The sequence below is a fragment of the Lissotriton helveticus genome, chromosome 5_1 (genome assembly GCF_964261635.1).
Source record: "Lissotriton helveticus chromosome 5_1, aLisHel1.1, whole genome shotgun sequence".
In the NCBI taxonomy this organism is placed as follows: Eukaryota; Metazoa; Chordata; class Amphibia; order Caudata; family Salamandridae; genus Lissotriton; species Lissotriton helveticus.
Genome location: NC_136065.1, coordinates 365,123,150 through 365,140,727, shown reverse-complemented (window position 1 = coordinate 365,140,727; position 17,578 = coordinate 365,123,150). Strand labels below are relative to the sequence as shown.

At 50.5% G+C, this 17,578-nt stretch overlaps 1 protein-coding gene across 1 annotated transcript in view; it reads right to left on the bottom strand.

The window, feature by feature from the left end:
- Nucleotides 1-17,578, bottom strand: part of AKR7A3 (aldo-keto reductase family 7 member A3) — a 310,621-nt gene that overhangs the window by 92,819 nt on the left and 200,224 nt on the right. Inside the window, exon 5 of the mRNA XM_078642494.1 lies at nt 11,364-11,463. Coding sequence (XP_078498620.1) covers nt 11,364-11,463 — 100 coding nt within the window. The remainder of the gene's footprint in view (nt 1-11,363; nt 11,464-17,578) is intronic.

The window sequence follows — 17,578 nt, the reverse complement described above, 5'->3', positions numbered from 1 at the left end:
GTTCATGACCTCGTGCATCTCGTCGTCGTGGATCCAGGAGGTCAGCTGGTTGGTGCAGGTGGCATAAGGGGCGGGGTCTGTCATGGTTGTAGTGGATGGGTTGTTGAAACTGTCGTGGATGTCGGCGATCTTGCGATGGAAGAAGGTGGCTAGTGAGTGGTACAGATCTTGCGAGGGCAGGACGTCGTTGGTGTTGGCGCTGGGGTTGGAGAGTTCCTTCACTATGTTGAAGAGATCTTTGCTGTTGTGTGCGTTGTTATCCAGGCGGGCTTTGAAGGAAGATCTCTTGGCAGTTCTGATGAGGTGGTGATGTCTGCGGATGGCGTCCTTGTGGGCTGCGTGGCGGTCGGGTGAGCGGTCGCGGAGCCATTTCTTCTCCAGCTTCCGGCATGTCCGTTTGGAGGTCTGGCGTTCTTCGGTGAACCAGGCGGCTTTCTTGCTGGGGTGGTTGGTGAAGGGTTTCTTGAGCGGGGCGACAGTGTTGGCGCAGTCGTCGATCCACTGTCTGAGGTTATGGGCGGCAGCGCCTGGGTTGGTGGGTGGAGGCTGCGCGTCCGGGCGGTGGTCGTCATAAGAGGCGGGGAGGGAGGAGCAGCTGGGAGGCGGGCGGCGAGGGGGCGTGGCCGCGGGGGAAGTGTCGGGAAAAGTGGGCACAGAAGGCAAGAGTGGTGGGGGGTGAGGGGGGCTGAGGGGTGCAGCCAAGGAGTACAAAGGCAAAGGGGATACAAAAAACGGAAGGCAGCAGTCAGAAAGAACAGTGGGTGAAAAACAAACCAACCACTGGCTGAGTTGGGCACAGGAGGCTCGAACCCCAGTCAGGAGCAGCAGCAGTGGGGGGAGAGCGCGCACGGGTGGTGCTGTGGTGGCAAGGGAGCGACCCGACCCTTGAGTGGGGTCGAAGGTCACCCGTTCCGTCCGTCGGCTGCCGCCTTAAGAGGCGAAGAGGGAGGAGCAGCTGGGAGGCAGGGCGGCGAGGGGGCATGGCCGCGGGCGAAGCAGCGGGAAACATGGGCACAGAAGGCAAGAGTGGGAGTGGGGGGGCTGAGGGGTGCAGTCAAGGAGCACAGAGGCAAAAGGGGATACAAAAAACAGAAGGCAGCAGTCAGAAAGAACAGTGGGTGAAAAACAAACCAATCACTGGCTGAGCTGGGCACAGGAGGCCCCAGTCAGGAGCGGCAGCAGCGGGGGAGAGCGCGCACGGGTGGTGCTGTGGCGGCAAGGGAGCGACCCGGCCCTTGAGCGGGGTCGAAGGTCACCCGTTCCGTCCGTCGGCTGCTTCCTTAAGAGGCGAAGAGGGAGGGAGGAGCAGCTGGGGGGCGGGGCGGTGAGTGGGCGTGGCAGCGGGGGAAGAGACGGGAAACGTGGGCACAAAAGGCAAGAGTGGGGGGGCTGAGGGGTGCAGCCAAGGAGTACAGAGGCAAAAGGGGATACAAAAAACAGAAGGCAGCAGTCAGAAAGAACAGTGGGTGAAAAACAAACCAACCACTGGCTGAGTTGGGTACAGGAGGCTCGAACCCCAGTCAGGAGCGGCAGCAGCGGGGGAGAGCGCGCACAGGTGTTGCTGTGGCGGCAGGGGAGCGACCCGGCCCTTGAGCGGGGTCGAAGGTCACCACATGGCGGTTGTGTTGTCCGTGAACACCTGCACCACACTTCCCCGGACAGAGAGAAGGAATGCTTTCAGTGCAAGTCGGATCGCCCGAAACTCCAAAAGACTGATATGGAGCCGGGACTCCACCGGAAACCAGAGGTCTCTGATCTCCGCTTCTCCCAAGTGGCCTCCCCATCCCAGGAGGGATGCATCCGTCACCACTGTGTGCTCGGGTTGGGGAAGGGAGAGGGATCTGCCATTGACCCAATCGAGATTCATGAGACACCACTGCAATTGACCTGCAGTGCCTTCGGAGATCTGGACATGATCGGACAGGTTGCCCAGATGCTGTGCCCACTGGAACTTCAGGTCCCACTGCAAAGCCTGCATATGCCATCTGGCATGTTGCACGAGCAGGATGCAGAAGGCCATCAGGCCCAGGAGCCGGAGGGTCATCCTAACAAACTCGGATACAGGCTGAAAAATCCCAATCATAGCCTGAATATCCCGGACTCGGGAGGATAAACCTGAAACCGCGTCGAATCCAGAACCACTCCGATGAAGGGGAGCTTCTGAAAAGGACTCCGGTGCAACTTCGGCAGTTGATGGAGAACCCCAGCAAATGCAGGAGAACGGCCGTAGTCTGAAGGTGGGTGACAACTGCTTGGGGAGAGCTCCCCTAGAACAAACAGTGGTCGAGGTAAGGGAAGACTGACACCCCTGACCTGCGCAGGTGAGCTGCGACCACCGCCATCCCTTTCGTGAACACCCGAGGGGCGCTGGTAAGGCCGAAGGGGAGGACGGTGGGCCAGCAGGACGGGGATGTGAAAATATGCATCCTGCAGTCCAATGCTACCATCCATTCTCTAGGGTCGAGGGCAGCCAGGACCTGAGCCAAAGTCAACATCTCCTTCCGGAGGAAGCGATTGACGTTCCTGAGGTCCAAGATGGGGCGCAAGCCCCCTTTGTACTTCTTGGGGACCAGAAAGTAGTGGGAATAACCACCACGTCCTACTTCTGGCCCAGGAACGCGCTCAATGGCCCCCTTGGCCAAGAGGGCCATAACTTCCTGTTGGAGAAGCGCAAAGTGATCCCCGACATGCGGTGGAACTGAGGTGGCATGGCTGGGGGGAGGGTAGACTCAAAAGGGAAGGAGTAGCCCCTTCGGACGAGCTGCAGCACCCACCTGTCGGAAGTGACAGAATGCCAGTGGGGAAGGTGATGTTGAATCCTGCCGCCCAATGGCGTGGGGTGTGTCCCAAAGCACAGACTAGGAAGGCTTTAAGGGGGGTGCTGCAGGGGCGGAGGTGAACTGCCCCTCACGCCGGCCCACGGCCGAGCTGAGTTTGGTTCTGCGCAGGCTTCTGACTGAACAAGCGGGCGGGGGCGCCCCTTCCATGGCCACGAAAGGAATGAAAAGCAGACGTAGCCGGGTGCGTGGTATAAAAACCCATGGACTTGGCTGTAGCCAGAAAGTCCTTAAAACGCTCCAGCGCACTGTCGGCCTTATCACCAAACAGGCGAGTGCCATCAAAGGGCATGTCCATGAGCGACGTCTGGTGAGAACCCTGTAGATTCAACCAGGCGTGACGACGAAGCGCCACAGTTGTGGAAATTGCCCTACCGAGGGAGTCCGCGGTCTCTAAGCCACATCGAATGGCGAATTTAGCCGCATCCTTACCCTCAGCCACAGCTTAGAACAGCACAGCCTGAACCTCTTCAGGACACTAAGGCAACACCTGAGCAACGGTATCCCAAACCACGTGGGAATAGTGGACCGAAAGACATGCGGTGTTCACCGACTGCAGCCCCAAGCTGGCAGAGGAGAACAACCGCTTGCCGAACTGCTCCAGCCTCTCAGAGTCCTTATCCAGGGGAGCCATGGGAAAGGCACTCTGGGATGTCAAAGCTTGAATGACCAGGCTATCGGGCGTAGGATGAGTGGTCAAAAAGGCAGGGTCACCCAGTGCCGGACGATGACTCCTTGCGATGTTCTTATCCAAAGGGGCCCCCGTGGCTGGCTGCGACCAAGTGCCCAACAAGACGTCAGTGAGGGCGTCATTAAATGGCAGCAGCGGCTCCAATGAAGTGGACGCCGACTGGAGCACCTCAGTGAGGAGATTAGTCTTCAAGGCCACCGTAGGGAGATCATGGTTGAGAACCTTAGCTGCCTGACGGAGCACCACCGTGTAAGAGGCACCCTCCTCCATGGTAGGTGGGGGAGAGGCAAATCCTGGATCAGAAGAGACATCGAGGCCGCCGGCCTCCTCCAAGTCGGTCGCCCAATCCTGCTCAGAGTCACACTGACGAGCAAGAGGGTCCTCGGACCCCTCCCAGTCATCCTCCACCTCCGCCGTATGTGGCCCAGACCGCGGCGGCAGGGAAGGAAAAAACGGCATCAGGAACGGCGCCTGATCGGCGCTAGTGTCCCAATTCGGATCCCAGGTGGGGACAAAATTGTCCTAGAACCAGGGTAGGGGCGGACCAAGGCCATCCACTGCAGCGCCGGAGCCGAGGGTGACGCTGGGCCCGGAGCCGGCAGCGTGGGACCTTGTGGCGCCGTGGCCGGAGCCAGCGGCCCAGGATCCTGTGGCGCCGGGGCCAGAGCCGCCGGCGGTGCTGGAGCCACCGACAGGATCCTGACACGGGGTCCGAAGGCGCCCCGGCGGGAGCCCGAGGCCTAAACAGGAGGTCCATGGTAGCAAGAAATTCTTGCACCTGTGCGGGAGCCGCCGACGGACCCGGGTAAGGTGGGTAGGCCACGAGACTCCCGGGCTCCGAAGGATCCGCAGGGGCAGAACCCCTGTCCCCCTCGTCCGCATCCAGGGACCGACGGGGGGATGTCGGAGAGCGACAACGCTTCTTCGACTTCTTGTGTCGTCTCTTACCCGAAGACCTGGAGCCTGAGGATCGATGATAGTGGCCCCGCTAGCGTTCTCTAGAACGTTCTCTAGAACGGCCCCTGGACGGTGAACGGAGCTGGGACGAGTGCCGTACTTCAAGCAACTTCCGCCGCCGCCATGGTCCGACAGTACAGACAGGACTGGGATGCGTGGTCGTGCTCCAGGCAGTAGAGACAGATGTCGTGGGGGTGCGCCACTGACATATTGCTACTGCAGGACCCTCAGGAATTAAAACCAGGCATCCCTACGTACACCAGGTACAACTTGCAGGAGACAAAAAGTCTCAAAAAGTGACTAAGGTACGTGCTCTAACCCGGATCTGCGCTTACTGACACGTAAAAAGAAAGAACTGACGTCAGCGCGCATGAGTGGCGCCTAAGTAGTCTCCGTGACGTCATCTCAGCGCTTACGGCGCCAGCGTCGGACGCGCACAACGCCACCTACTGACGGACCGAGGTACTGCTAGTGAACACTTTCCGGATCCAGTTTGACGCCTGGGGATATTCTAAGGTAAGGAATCTAACACTAACATGTCTCTTTCAGATAGCGCCACCTGAGTAATAGGAGAAATCCTATAAACTATGAGTAACAGAATCACAATAAAGGTAAGTTAAGCAATATGTTCTGGGTTCTATAATTTGGTGTTTGTATAAGAATATTACAGCGCCATGCATTCTGGAGTGCAGCAGATGCTCTGGGCTGTGTACCTTCTGCCCTGTACACTAAGAGGGCAATTTCTTGGGAAGCACGCCTGTGTATGCGTAGAAAACAGTGTGTCCTATGCTATCTATTTTGTTTGTCTCTAGTGCTTAACAATATGGACCGTTTCTTCTGTAGAGTTTAACGGTTTTCTGTACCTTCTGCTGTGTATGGAGTGCAGAGAATAATTGCCCATTTACTCTTCCAGGTACATAGCAGAGTTAAGAATAGTATTGCTATCCTTTGAGATTGTGGTATTTGATATCCGGCAACTGCTTTTTTTGAGGAAGATAATCGTGTACTCTATAGTCTGGCAAATACTTTGGTGGTTGTGAAGAGCTGATTGGGGACCAGACTACAAATTATCTTTGGTTTTAAAATGCCATTTATAGGAGATGTGTTGCCCATTGCAAAGAAACAGACTAAGCAGGTTCTGTGACTTATATGAGACTGGGTATTAAAAGAACCTGTTACTTCTATTCATTATTGCCGGTGAATACTCTAACTGCAGATTCCTAACATTTTGAACTGCCCAAGGCACCAAACTGGATCTGTAAATTGTTTCTGCCGTAGCTCCAGCATGCCAGGAGTTTGCACCCTCGGCCTTCATTTGATTTTAATATTTCTAAAGGGCACGATTACCCTTGGGCGACTTGGCGCTGTGTTGGATGCGTAGGAAGATCTGGCCATGCGTGCATTGGGTAGGCGTTAAAAAGCCAAGTTTTTAAGGCTTTCCTGAAGTGCAACAGCGAGGGGCTACACCCATGGTGCTGATGACACAGAGCCATACACTGGCTCCACCACTGCGTGCTGATGACAGGTCCTCTCCGCACCCAACTTCGTGGCAGTGTTCATCGGCTTCTAAAAAAAACTGCTAGCACATTAATGTGTTTGGGACAATATCCCCTCCAAAAACTACAGGCTTTATACCATGTGGTGTCTGCAGGAAGCAGATGTTAATCACGGATCCATACAAAGTTTACCCTTGGTGCTTAAGTTCCAGGCATAACTGGACGCCCAACAAGTGCTCCCTGATACACCCAAAAGGTATCAGAGAGTCAGTAGCCAAGATATACATTGCCGCAGCGTTCGAGGTTTGCTTTGTGTGGTGTGACCTTTTACCTGGACCGAAGTTCTTGTGGGCTTTCTGAGCGGATTACCTTTTCTAGACGGCGCTGAGTGGGAGAGGCGCTCACATCAGGCTGCTACAAACATTTACCGGCAACCTTGGGGGACTGCAAGTCCCAGGACTCTCTACTGCCCCACACCTGGTCCGTCTTAACGACACGCCCTCAGCCCTAGGCGTACTGAAATAACCTCGCAGCACCCGCTCCGCGGGTGCCGCAGCGTTCGAGGTTTGCTTTGTGTGGTGTGACCTTTTACCTGGACCGAAGTTCTTGTGGGCTTTCTGAGCGGATGACCTTTTCTAGACGGCGCTGAGTGGGAGAGGCGCTCACATCGGGCTGCTACAAACATTTACCGGCAACCTTGGGGGACTGCAAGTCCCAGGACTCTCTACTGCCCCACAACGGTCCGGCTTAACGACACGCCCTCAGCCCTAGGTGCACTGAAATAACCTCGCCGCACCCGCTCCACGGGTGCCGCAGCGTTCGAGGTTTGCTTTGTGTGGTGTGACCTTTCACCTGGACCGAAGTTCTTGTGGGCTTTCTGAGCGGATGACCTTTTCTAGACGGCGCTGAGTGGGAGAGGCGCTCACAATCGGGCTGCTACAAACATTTACCGGGAACCTTGGGGGACTGCAAGTCCCAGGACTCTCTACTGCCCCACACCTGGTCCGGCTTAACGACACGCCCTCAGCCCTAGGCGCACTGAAATAACCTCGCCGCACCACGCAGCGTTCGAGGTTTGCTTTGTGTGGTGTGAACTTTTACCTGGACCGAAGTTCTTGTGGGCTTTCTGAGCGGATGACCTTTTCTAGACGGCGCTGAGTGGGAGAGGCGCTCACATCAGGCTGCTACAAACATTTACCAGCAACCTTGGGGGGACTGCAAGTCCCAGGACTCTCTACTGCCCCACACCTGGTCCGGCTTAACGACACACCCACAGCCCTAGGTGGGATATTAAAGGTCCTCCTTTCCTGCGGCGCGTGAGCGTCCCGGGAGAAGCCCGGGACAAGGGCGGGACCGTCTGTGGCCGTTATGGGCCGGGCTGGGCTATCCCTCTAAGCCCTCCTCTAGTATATTACTGACTTGTAGGGTGAGCCCTATTGCGGCACTCTTTATCGTTGGTTATTATTATTCAGTCAAAAGTGACTATTAATATTTGTTGTTGTCTAATAGTCACTTTTAGGGGCCATATTGCTATAGTATTATATCTTTCCTGCTCCTTGTTTTATAGGTATTATACTTCTCTTAATTGGCTGCAAGTGGTATTAGTAGCAGCATGGGCAAGGTTGATAAGTCGACCGCGTCTCGCCCGATGACTCGTCAACTAGCGGCATTGACACAACCCCTACCTAGCCATACGGCTATTGATAAAATGCTCCAGAAAACGATAGGGGTTGTTGCCAATGCAATAGAAAACACTGAAAGGCGTTTTTCAATTACCCCTGCTATGCCCTCCTCCACTCTTCTGGAAGATTGTTCCATAGCTACAGTCCTTCCTGCTGACTTTATGTCCTCCCTCATGCCCTCTTTTTCAGACCTACCCTGTGCACAGATTGAGTCTGATTTGGATTTTGTAACGGAGACAGTTCCATCTAGATCTTCTTCTTCTTCTCTTTCTTGGTATTGCCTGAGGAGCACGCGCGTCGTGCTAGACCCAAGAAGCTGAAGAAAACTGTTAAACTAACTAAGATACCTGTACCTACTCCTGCCCTTGGAGATTGTGATCCCGGCCCTCGCGTTCATAATCCTGGTCCCCCTCTCTGGCTACCCACCTCCTGACCGATCTCCAGGCCCATATGGAACTGGTCATCAATACACATTTTAAATCTCTATCCTCTAAGATTGGTTTCATTGATAAATAATAAAGGCCCGGGTAAAGCTCACCCGACCATTGCGTCGGGGAATACTACCTTGGCAGTGCCATGGGACCAAATCATGCAGTCGCAACGGGCCAATCTTCAGGCAATAGTCTTTGCCCTAACCCCTCCACCTCTGCACGGCCCACCCCCAATACGTTGATTCCCTAACTAGCCACAAATTACATAGGCTCTATCGGTTGTCCTACCAAGTTTCCACCTGTCCCGGGGTCTAAAGCACACGTATTGCCATGGCACACAAAGGTAGCCGGGCCCATAGAAGGTCCATCCAGGGATAATAACGCACTGGCCCCTTCTAAATCTGCTCCCCTACCCCAGCTTCCACCGGAGGCCTCGCCTTACGTGGTGGTGCTTACAGGAGTTCCTCTCCTCCTGAGCGATTCAGGGGAATCCTTCCCTGAATTGAAGAATAAAGTAATTTTTTGGTTAAGTAGGTATAGACCCTAGAGTAGAGTTAGCTGGTTGGGGACCAGACACAAGGACATTGGTGGCGATTGCGTGATTGTCAACTTTCGGGATCCAAGGGTTGTAGGACATATATTACACAGTGGAGGGTTTCCCCATGGGAATTCCATTAATACTGCCCATTTAGGGTATTTTTACTCACAACCTTCGGTTATGGGTGGGCCTGACCCATTTCACCCCTTTCCTGTACGTCGAGATTATGATTATGAATTTAACATCCCAGTGGGCAACAGATTTTCTGCATTAAGTATTATTTATTGACCATCACCAACTTGGTCACCTGCAGGATCTGCTCATCTCGAATTTATACGCAAGGGTGTGTGGAACTCCAGCACTGTGGAGGGTTCTCCTGGCCGGATAGTTGGTTTGGACGGGGCAAATATAACTCCTCCTCTACCCTCCCCCAATTGTGGGTTGGCTAGTTTTGCAGAGGAACTGGGCACTTCACTCGGTTTCTCCCTGTCTCATTGAGCCCTTGCCATTGGCAGTTTCTCCAGTTCCTGCTTCTTCCCATTTGGCTCTTGGAATGTAGCAGGACTGGGGACGAAGTTGTTGAATCCGGAGTGGGGAAACCTGATGGATGCGTATGATTTATGTCTCTTTCAAGAGACTTGGATGATGACCCCCCCCCGGTTAAGGAGGGCTATGCGTCCTTTCACGTCCCGGCAGTCCAGGGATTGAGGGGTAGACCATCGGGGGGGATTATGTACCTGGGTTGCTGTCCATTTGGGATGTTCAGCAAAGGTTTTAGACTCACATAGCACGGACATTCTGTGTGTTCTATTGAACTTGAAAAGTGGCACCATGGTGGCAGTGATTAATATTTACTTGCGCCCCCACCCGCTTCAGCTGGGCCTGTCAACCTCGGAACCACTGGAGGTCCTCCTTCAATCTCTCCCCCCGTCTGCCCATAAAATCTTGGTGCTGACCTTAACTGCCATTTTGAACCACTCTTGGGGATTCCCTCTATATCCTCGGATGATTGTCTTTTGGTGTTTCCCTGGCATCCTCATGGCATGATGCTGAAGAAAGCAGTGAGCAGTCTGCCCGTGTCACTTCCTTATACTGTTTTTTTTTTTGGGTTGTATGCAATTGCTTCGATCAGTGCAAGTACCTATACCATAGGGCAGATTCCACCTATTCAAGAAGCAGTGCTATGAAACTAACAAAATTCCTCAAGTCAAAAATCCAGATCCAGTGTTTTTATATCTTTTTACTGCCTGTATCTTTCCTATAGGTCTTATATTGACACAGTGATGTCCAGCTCTTAAGAAGGGTGTGGCGCAGAGGCCAGGGTGCCTGACTCCGGACCACAGGGTTCACAGTTCAATCCCCGCTGCAGAGGTAGGTTAGCCTAGCACCATGTGACTCTGGGCAATAGCTTGCTTAATCTTATCGACGGCCCCCAGCGCCGGAACACCTCTCCGCAGGTAGCAGTGTGCTTTACAAAATGCTGGTATTTCATTTAATTTATTTCATGGAAGCACTGAGTGAAAGGTGAAAGGTCTCCCCCGACAGATTCCGAAATATATAGGTCCAACTCTGATGCCTTATATCAGTTACAGAGGAGTACCTCAAGTGGGGTCGCATGAGCTTCACCCTCACTGAGGGGAAATACACAGGTCTAACCAGAAACACAACATGGGCAGGGCAGCAACACTATGTGAATGTTCCTGCGAATCATGTTGCGAAGCACACGGCAAACTGCAAATATCATTCCATGTATAAGGCAATGAGTGAATTTCACATCCTGTGCAGGGGACCTGCAGACCAGCTCTTAAATGTAGAGCCCTACAAATCTCAGCTTGTGTTCCATAGGGCTGTGAATACACTAACCCTTATGCATACAGCCTTACAAGGATTATCTTCCAGCCACTTACCCTCCGATTCCCATCCCTCTGACTTCTGGGCCCCTATTAACCCACCCACCAAGTACCCAAGAACCAACCGGCCTATCCGGTGCAAATCAGCCAGTGCGCCCTGCAAATCCCACCCTTCATGTAAATTGTAAATTGTAAATTGATACTTGTATAGCGCACTACTCACCTGCAAGGGTCTCAAGGCGCTTGTACGAATACCGCTGTGGAACCCATCCTGGCTTTCCCTGTGAGGTGTCCACTCCTGGGCACCCCCAAGGTGGAGGCCAGGCATCCTTAGCGTTGTGGGGGCCGTTGTGGAGATTAAGCAAGCTATTGCCCAGAGTTGCAGAGTGGGACTCCATGATTGGAATAGGCACCGAGGCGAGAATTATCAGGTCCGTGGAATTTTTGAGCCCAAGACCCACTGAGGCGGGGAATTGAACCCTGGTCCCGGGCTAGACCTCTGCATTAGGGTCGGCCGCTCTAACCATTGAGCCACATGGCACTGCAATTTACCCATCTGTGCAAGGAATGGCCAATACCTCAACTAGCATGGGATACTGCAAACCACTTCCACAGGCATTTGGTCTGTGCTCAAACCATACTCCAATGAGCACCGAGATCTGCTAATGTTGCCATATGCATGACCAGTACCTGTGAAATTTAAGAAAGTAATCAATACGTACTTGAGGAAACACGGCATTAAGCAGTAGACAAACAAGGACAACACGTTCTGCATTTCTAGCCATGGAAGTGCAATATCCCAGTCTCCCCCCCCAGAGCCAATCGTTCCTAGGGCTCTATAAGAATTCTATGCATTGGAGATGAATGAACAGGCATCTCACCTATTGCGGTACGCTTCTGCCCACGAGTGGCCAAAGAATCTGCTCACTGGCTGACTCTTCTCTTGATCCTGATATCTGTACCTTCCAGTCAGTAAACCACCTAGAGACCAAAGTAAGAAATCAGATGGCGGCATGAAAAGAACATCAGAGCAGAATAGTAAACAGAATTGATCCAAAGAACACCATTTATGAACAGAACAGCAGATAAAAATGTGAACAGAATAATTTTTCTTCAGTCAGTGACGTTATTCCCTTAAATCCCAGAAGTATCATAAGTGACATTAAATGCCCTGAGACGCCCCCTGCAATGACATCATCACATGACATTTAATCTCCAAAATGGCATCATAGGGAGGGACCCTAAATGACCAATGGCCTCGCAGGATGTGACTTCACTGGGGTTAAAAATAACTACAATAAATGAAAGTTACAAAAGCAGATACAATGCTTCACTTACAGACCTTACATTAACTAGGATTTTGCCATGTTTTACCAGTAGTGCAGCCATAATATGTCAGGGGTTTAGCAATCAAAGGCCAGGGGGCACAGCGGTCATCTGCGAAGTGCAGCGTCATATACCGAGGTGGACACATGATGTGCAAGATGCAGGGTTAGGCCCCAAGTACAACATATTATGACTGGTATAACCTCATATACCCAGGCACAGCCCGGTATGGCCAGGTACACTTAAAATGCTCCATATGTCCAGGTACGCCTACAACACACCCAGGTAAAGCCTCACACGCCTCAACACAGCCTTGGTGCCTTGGTTGCCATGCACACTCACAGGTCAACTTCCTGACATCCTCCTCCAGGTCACTTTTTAAAGAGCTCATTCCTTTCTTGAGAGGGTGAACATTGGTGGCAGCTGGCCCGGGTACTGGAGCGCGCAAGGCAACTCCTGCAGCATCACATCTCCCATTTTACCTAAAGTGGTGTAATACAAAATGATGGGGCCCCTCTGTAGAGCTTGTTTAAATTTGTTTATTAGATTTTAACAGTTTAGATACAGAGAAGAATAGGTTCATACATGAAATATATGTTTAAATAGACTGACATTAATGCGGCTGTAGATTATACATTAGTGCTGATTTTAAACCATAACAGCCTCTTAACATTTGTATTGTCCTGGAAGTATATGCATATTAAGGCTCTTCGCATAGTCGAGGTGTTTTAGATATGTTATTAGTGTCGCTAGGAGCCTTGATTTGCCAACCCCAGAGTTGGGCTGTATATCTGCCAGCCGATGTCGATACTAAACTGCTGGCCTGTAACCATAATTAATAAGCGGGGTGCTAAACTGGGTTATGGATACGGGGTCAGCTGGTAGGGTGCAGACTGAGGGGGAAGGGGGAGGGAGCAGGTCTTTTGTCCAAGTGCACCTGGTGATCTAGCTTGCTGGTGCTGTGCCTATGGGCGGGGGGGAGGATGACTATCTCCAGAAAGCTAATCTGGAGTTGAACTCATACGCAGGAGGTGCTATGGGGTGTCCCTGGCGTGAGCGTGTACCACGTCAGTGTGTCTTTCAAGTGGTTCTATCGGTGTAACAGGTGTTGCCTGGGCTAGGTGTGCCTCATCCGGGTCATCCTGTGTAGTTTGTTGTCTCAATTGGTATAGTAGTTGCGCCCATTTCATGGAAAGATGAAGTTTGCGTGTTCCTTTCACTTCCTCATCCCGTATCGCTTCCTCTTCAGCCCCTCCCCCCATTTCTTGACTGCTCCTACCCAGGCCTCCACTGGGGGTTCCTCTGAGGCTCGCAGGTGCATGGCTATTCCTCTTTTCACTAGGAGGAGGGAGAGTGATATGAATCAGTCCTGCACTTTATCACTTTTCTGTCTTTTAAAAACGCCTGTTGAGCACGCCTCCCAGGAGGTGATCCCAGGGACATTCGTGGTTGCCTGAAGTGTCTCATGAATGTACTCTTAGTATTGTTGTAGTGTGGGACACCCCCAGAACATGTGTCTGCTGCTGGGGCAGGGCTCGGCGGCATAGGAATTGCGTATCTAGGTAGAAGCGGTGCAGGCGCTTTGGTGTCAAATATGCCCTGTGTAAGATATTGAATTGTATATTTTTAAAGCGTGCGTTTCTGGAGACCTTTTTTTGGGGGGGCCCTCTGTAGAGTTTGATGAGGAGGCCCCTGAATGACTGGTTGACCTTTAAAGGGTTCAGGACCCATTCACCGCAAGTGCCTCGTTACACCCCTTCCTCCTGCTGTAATGCAAAAGGCACTGGGGAGGCTGGGATGTTTTCCAGTGCCACCCACTTTAGGAGTCAGAGGCTGGAATGTGGAGCGTTACTGAATAATGTGGGAAGGAGCCACCAAAGAGGATCTTCTCCATCTAGTGCAGTTGCATCCAACATAATTTGTGGTACCTCTGAAGGATGAGGAAGCCTGGGGCTTATTCTGCTTGTTCTTGCTGCGGCTACAACACAGACTGCTTGGCAGCCTTTTGATTTGCCTTCTTCAGCCACATCGTGTTGAAGTGGCAGAGGGAAGAAACATTTCTGTTGCTTGCTAGCACCAGAGCACAAAAGAAGGTCTTTTATTGTGGGAGGCAGGTCCCCATACTACCGTCCTGGAGACAAACGTCTTGTCCAGCTGGCAATCACAATTTTTGGGAACCACCAATTTTAGATGACCTTCATTAATAAGGTTATCCCCTGAAGTCACTTGATGGACTCTCTGCGTTGGCCCGCAAGGTAAATGATATTGTTTTGCTTTTTTTTAAATCCATAAAATGTTATCTATATATATGTAAAAACGAATGTATGTCTAACTGTCTGTCTGTCTGATTGTCCTTTATGCATTACTACACCATTCATCCGATCGCCATGAAAATGTGGGAAGTTGTTGAGTACACTCCCGCGAAGGTTTCTGGCATGAATTTGTTTGAAATACCGGCCCCCCAGGGGCCTCATAATCTTTCGAATACTGATGTACGCACCAGATGGAAAAACAACAATTCGTGTATCCACAAGCACTCGAATAAAGAAATAGAATTAAAACAGCATTCATCCGATCGCCAGGAAACTTTGGGAAGTTGTTGAGTACACTCCCGCGAAGGTTTCTAGCATAAATTTTTTTTAAATATCGGTCCCTAGGGCCCTCATAATCTTTCTATTACTGATGTACACACCAGACGGAAAAACAAAAAAATCGTGTATCCACAAGCACTCGAATAAATAAATAGAATTAAAACGACACTTTGAAATGTTTTCCATATTAAAATGAATAAGTTTCAATAAAAATGACACAATGTAAATTGAATGTTATAACGAATTTCCTTGAATTTCCTTTCTTCGGAGATCGCAGCAACGCGCGACGGGTAAGCTAGTAAAAAAATAAAATAAGTTTACCTCATCCATAGACCGTGTCCATTACCGCTCCTCACGGTGTCATCGACTTGTTTGCCCCATCCGCTCTCACTCCACATGCACTCATGGCCTCACAGCCCTTAGATCACACATCCACATACATGCCACAGCCACACTATTTAGAATATTTACAACCAATCCCTACATAACCATGTGTGAGATTGCTGTCTCTCATAGTCACAATGTAGAGATGCTGAAACCAAGAGTTGTGCAGACTTTTCTTTGATCAGTTTTTGAGCAGTTCAACTAAACAATGAAACACAACAAAGACAAATGAGAAATGAGGACGGTCGCCGTTGGATTCTTGCCTAAACATTAAGGGGTCAAATGTTTTAATGCTATTAAAACTGTGAGGAGTACAGGAAGGAACCACTAGAGGTAACCCCCATTCTTGGTCTCCAGCTTCAGGTAGTACCTCCTATTGAGCATACCCTGTTTACTATATTCTTCTAAGGGCTTGCTTTATGTAAACAGGCCTGTAAATTTTGTTCTGAAGTTGTCATTTTCCTGTGCGTTCAAAGACAGAAGTCAAATGTCAGGCTCTGTCTTCTGAGAAACCTTGGTATGAACTTTTCTTCCTCTGACTTCAAAGTGAGTATTTATGCTGCAATGTTGCTGGAGTTATGGCTTTTTTCTAGCGCATAATAAAAGTTAGATGTTTGTAAATAAGCTGTGCAGATATTTCAGAATATAGCTGAATTAGGAAAGCACATATGAAGCACATTCTTTGGTAATTTTGAAGAGTGGTGGAAACCAATATTTTAATATGATCAAAGCAAATCAATACATTAGCTGATGCCATTTACATTATTGTTTGTGCGCTGTGTAGTTTTATCAGGAAAACGGTATGTCTGTGCAAATGCAATGGTCATTTCAACTGAAAATGTGTTGTAATGGCAGTGTGCTACCACACCATGCATACTCCACTTTATACCACTCCACTCTACTCTGTACAACGTACTCTATGCCACACCACTCTACACTACTGTACTGCACTCCACTCTAATGCACTGTATGCCACTACATTCTAAGCCACTCTACTCTACACCACTGCACTCTAAACTGCTCCACTCTACGCCTCTCTCGTGTACACTACCCCCCTCCATGACGATACACTCTATGCCACTCTACTCTACACCACTCCAGGCCACTCCACCCGTCACCACTGCACTCTACACCACACTATCCTGCAGCACCGCACTCTACGCCAATGCACTCTACTTTGTAACCACTGCACTAGATACCACTGAACTCTATGACATTCTACTCTCCGCCACTGCACTCTACTCTGTACTATGACACTCTATGCCAGTGCACTCTACACCATTGTACTGAACTTTACTCTGCATCACTGCACTCTACGCCACTCTACTCTTCAACACTCCACTCTATGCCATGCACTCTAGTCTGCACCACTCTAATCAATACCATTACACTCTACACCACTCTACTCTGTGCCACTGCACTCTATGCCACTCTACTCTGCGGCACTTCATTCTATACCACTCTGCTCTGCACAACTGTACTCTATGCCACTGCACTCTACACCACTCCACTCTATGTCACAGCACTCTAGGCCACTCTACACCATTACCCTCTACGTCACTGCACTTTTAGTCTCTATTCTACTCTGCACCACCTTACTCTATGCCACTGCACTATGTCACTGCTCTCTATGCCACCCTACTGCACACCACTAAACTAGGCACTCTAATCTGCACCACTGCACTCTCCGCCACTCTACGCTGTACCACGGCACTCTAAGCCAATGCACTTTACACCCTTCTCCACTCTACTCTGCATCACTACACTCTACTCTTCAACATTCCACTCTAAGCTAACGCCCCCTATGCCACGCTAGTCAGTACAACTCTTATCAATGCCACAGCACTTTACACCACTTGATTCTGCACCACTGTACTCTACTCTGTTCCACTGTACTCTATGCCACTTTACTCTGCATCACTTCACTTTTAGCCACTCTACTCTGCACCACCTTAATCTATTCCACTTCACTCTACATCAATCCACTGTACGCCACTGCATTCTGCGCCACTGCACTCTTATCAACTCTACATCACTCTATTTAACTCTACAGCACACCACTCCACTCTATGCTACTGCATTCTAGGTCACTCTATTGGTTGTATGACTGAACCACACATGACTTTACAACACGTCCTCAACAAACAATTTCAACTACGCATATATGCCTTTCTCACGCAAAACCTTGCCTTTACCATGCATGCCTTTAAAGCAAACACGTAAGTATCTTGCAGGTAAGTATAAAGCCTTTTTATATACACATGCAGACGTGTGTGTGTATATATCAGGGCATGGGCGTTTAGGTGGGTACGGGTATTTGGGGGCAAGGGTATTTTTAGGGTTTAGGGAGGGTAGGGATATTTGGGTGGTAACACACACACAAAACATAGCTCTGTTGGTGGGAGGCTAGCAACCCTCCCAGTGCACAGCCTGAGCATGTGGGAACGGACACCTGGCAAACATTACTCCACTGTTCCTCAGAGAAGAATAATGCCTACGCCCAATTCTGGTGGGAAAATATAAAGTATTTCATCGGAAAAAAATGGAAGGCCGCTACAGACCTACTTGTTTCGGCTCTCACAAACTAGCCTTGCTGACGGCGAGCAAGGCTCATTTATGAGAGCTAGAAAGGGTAGGACTGTGGCGGCCTGTCATTTAAAAAATGTTTTTTTTAACAAACTTTATGGTTAATTTGCACAATAAACGCAGGGCTCTGTACCCCAGACGCCACTACAGTATCCATTTATACATTTGCATGACCGCAATTGAACTTTTTTATAAAAACAGCCGAAATC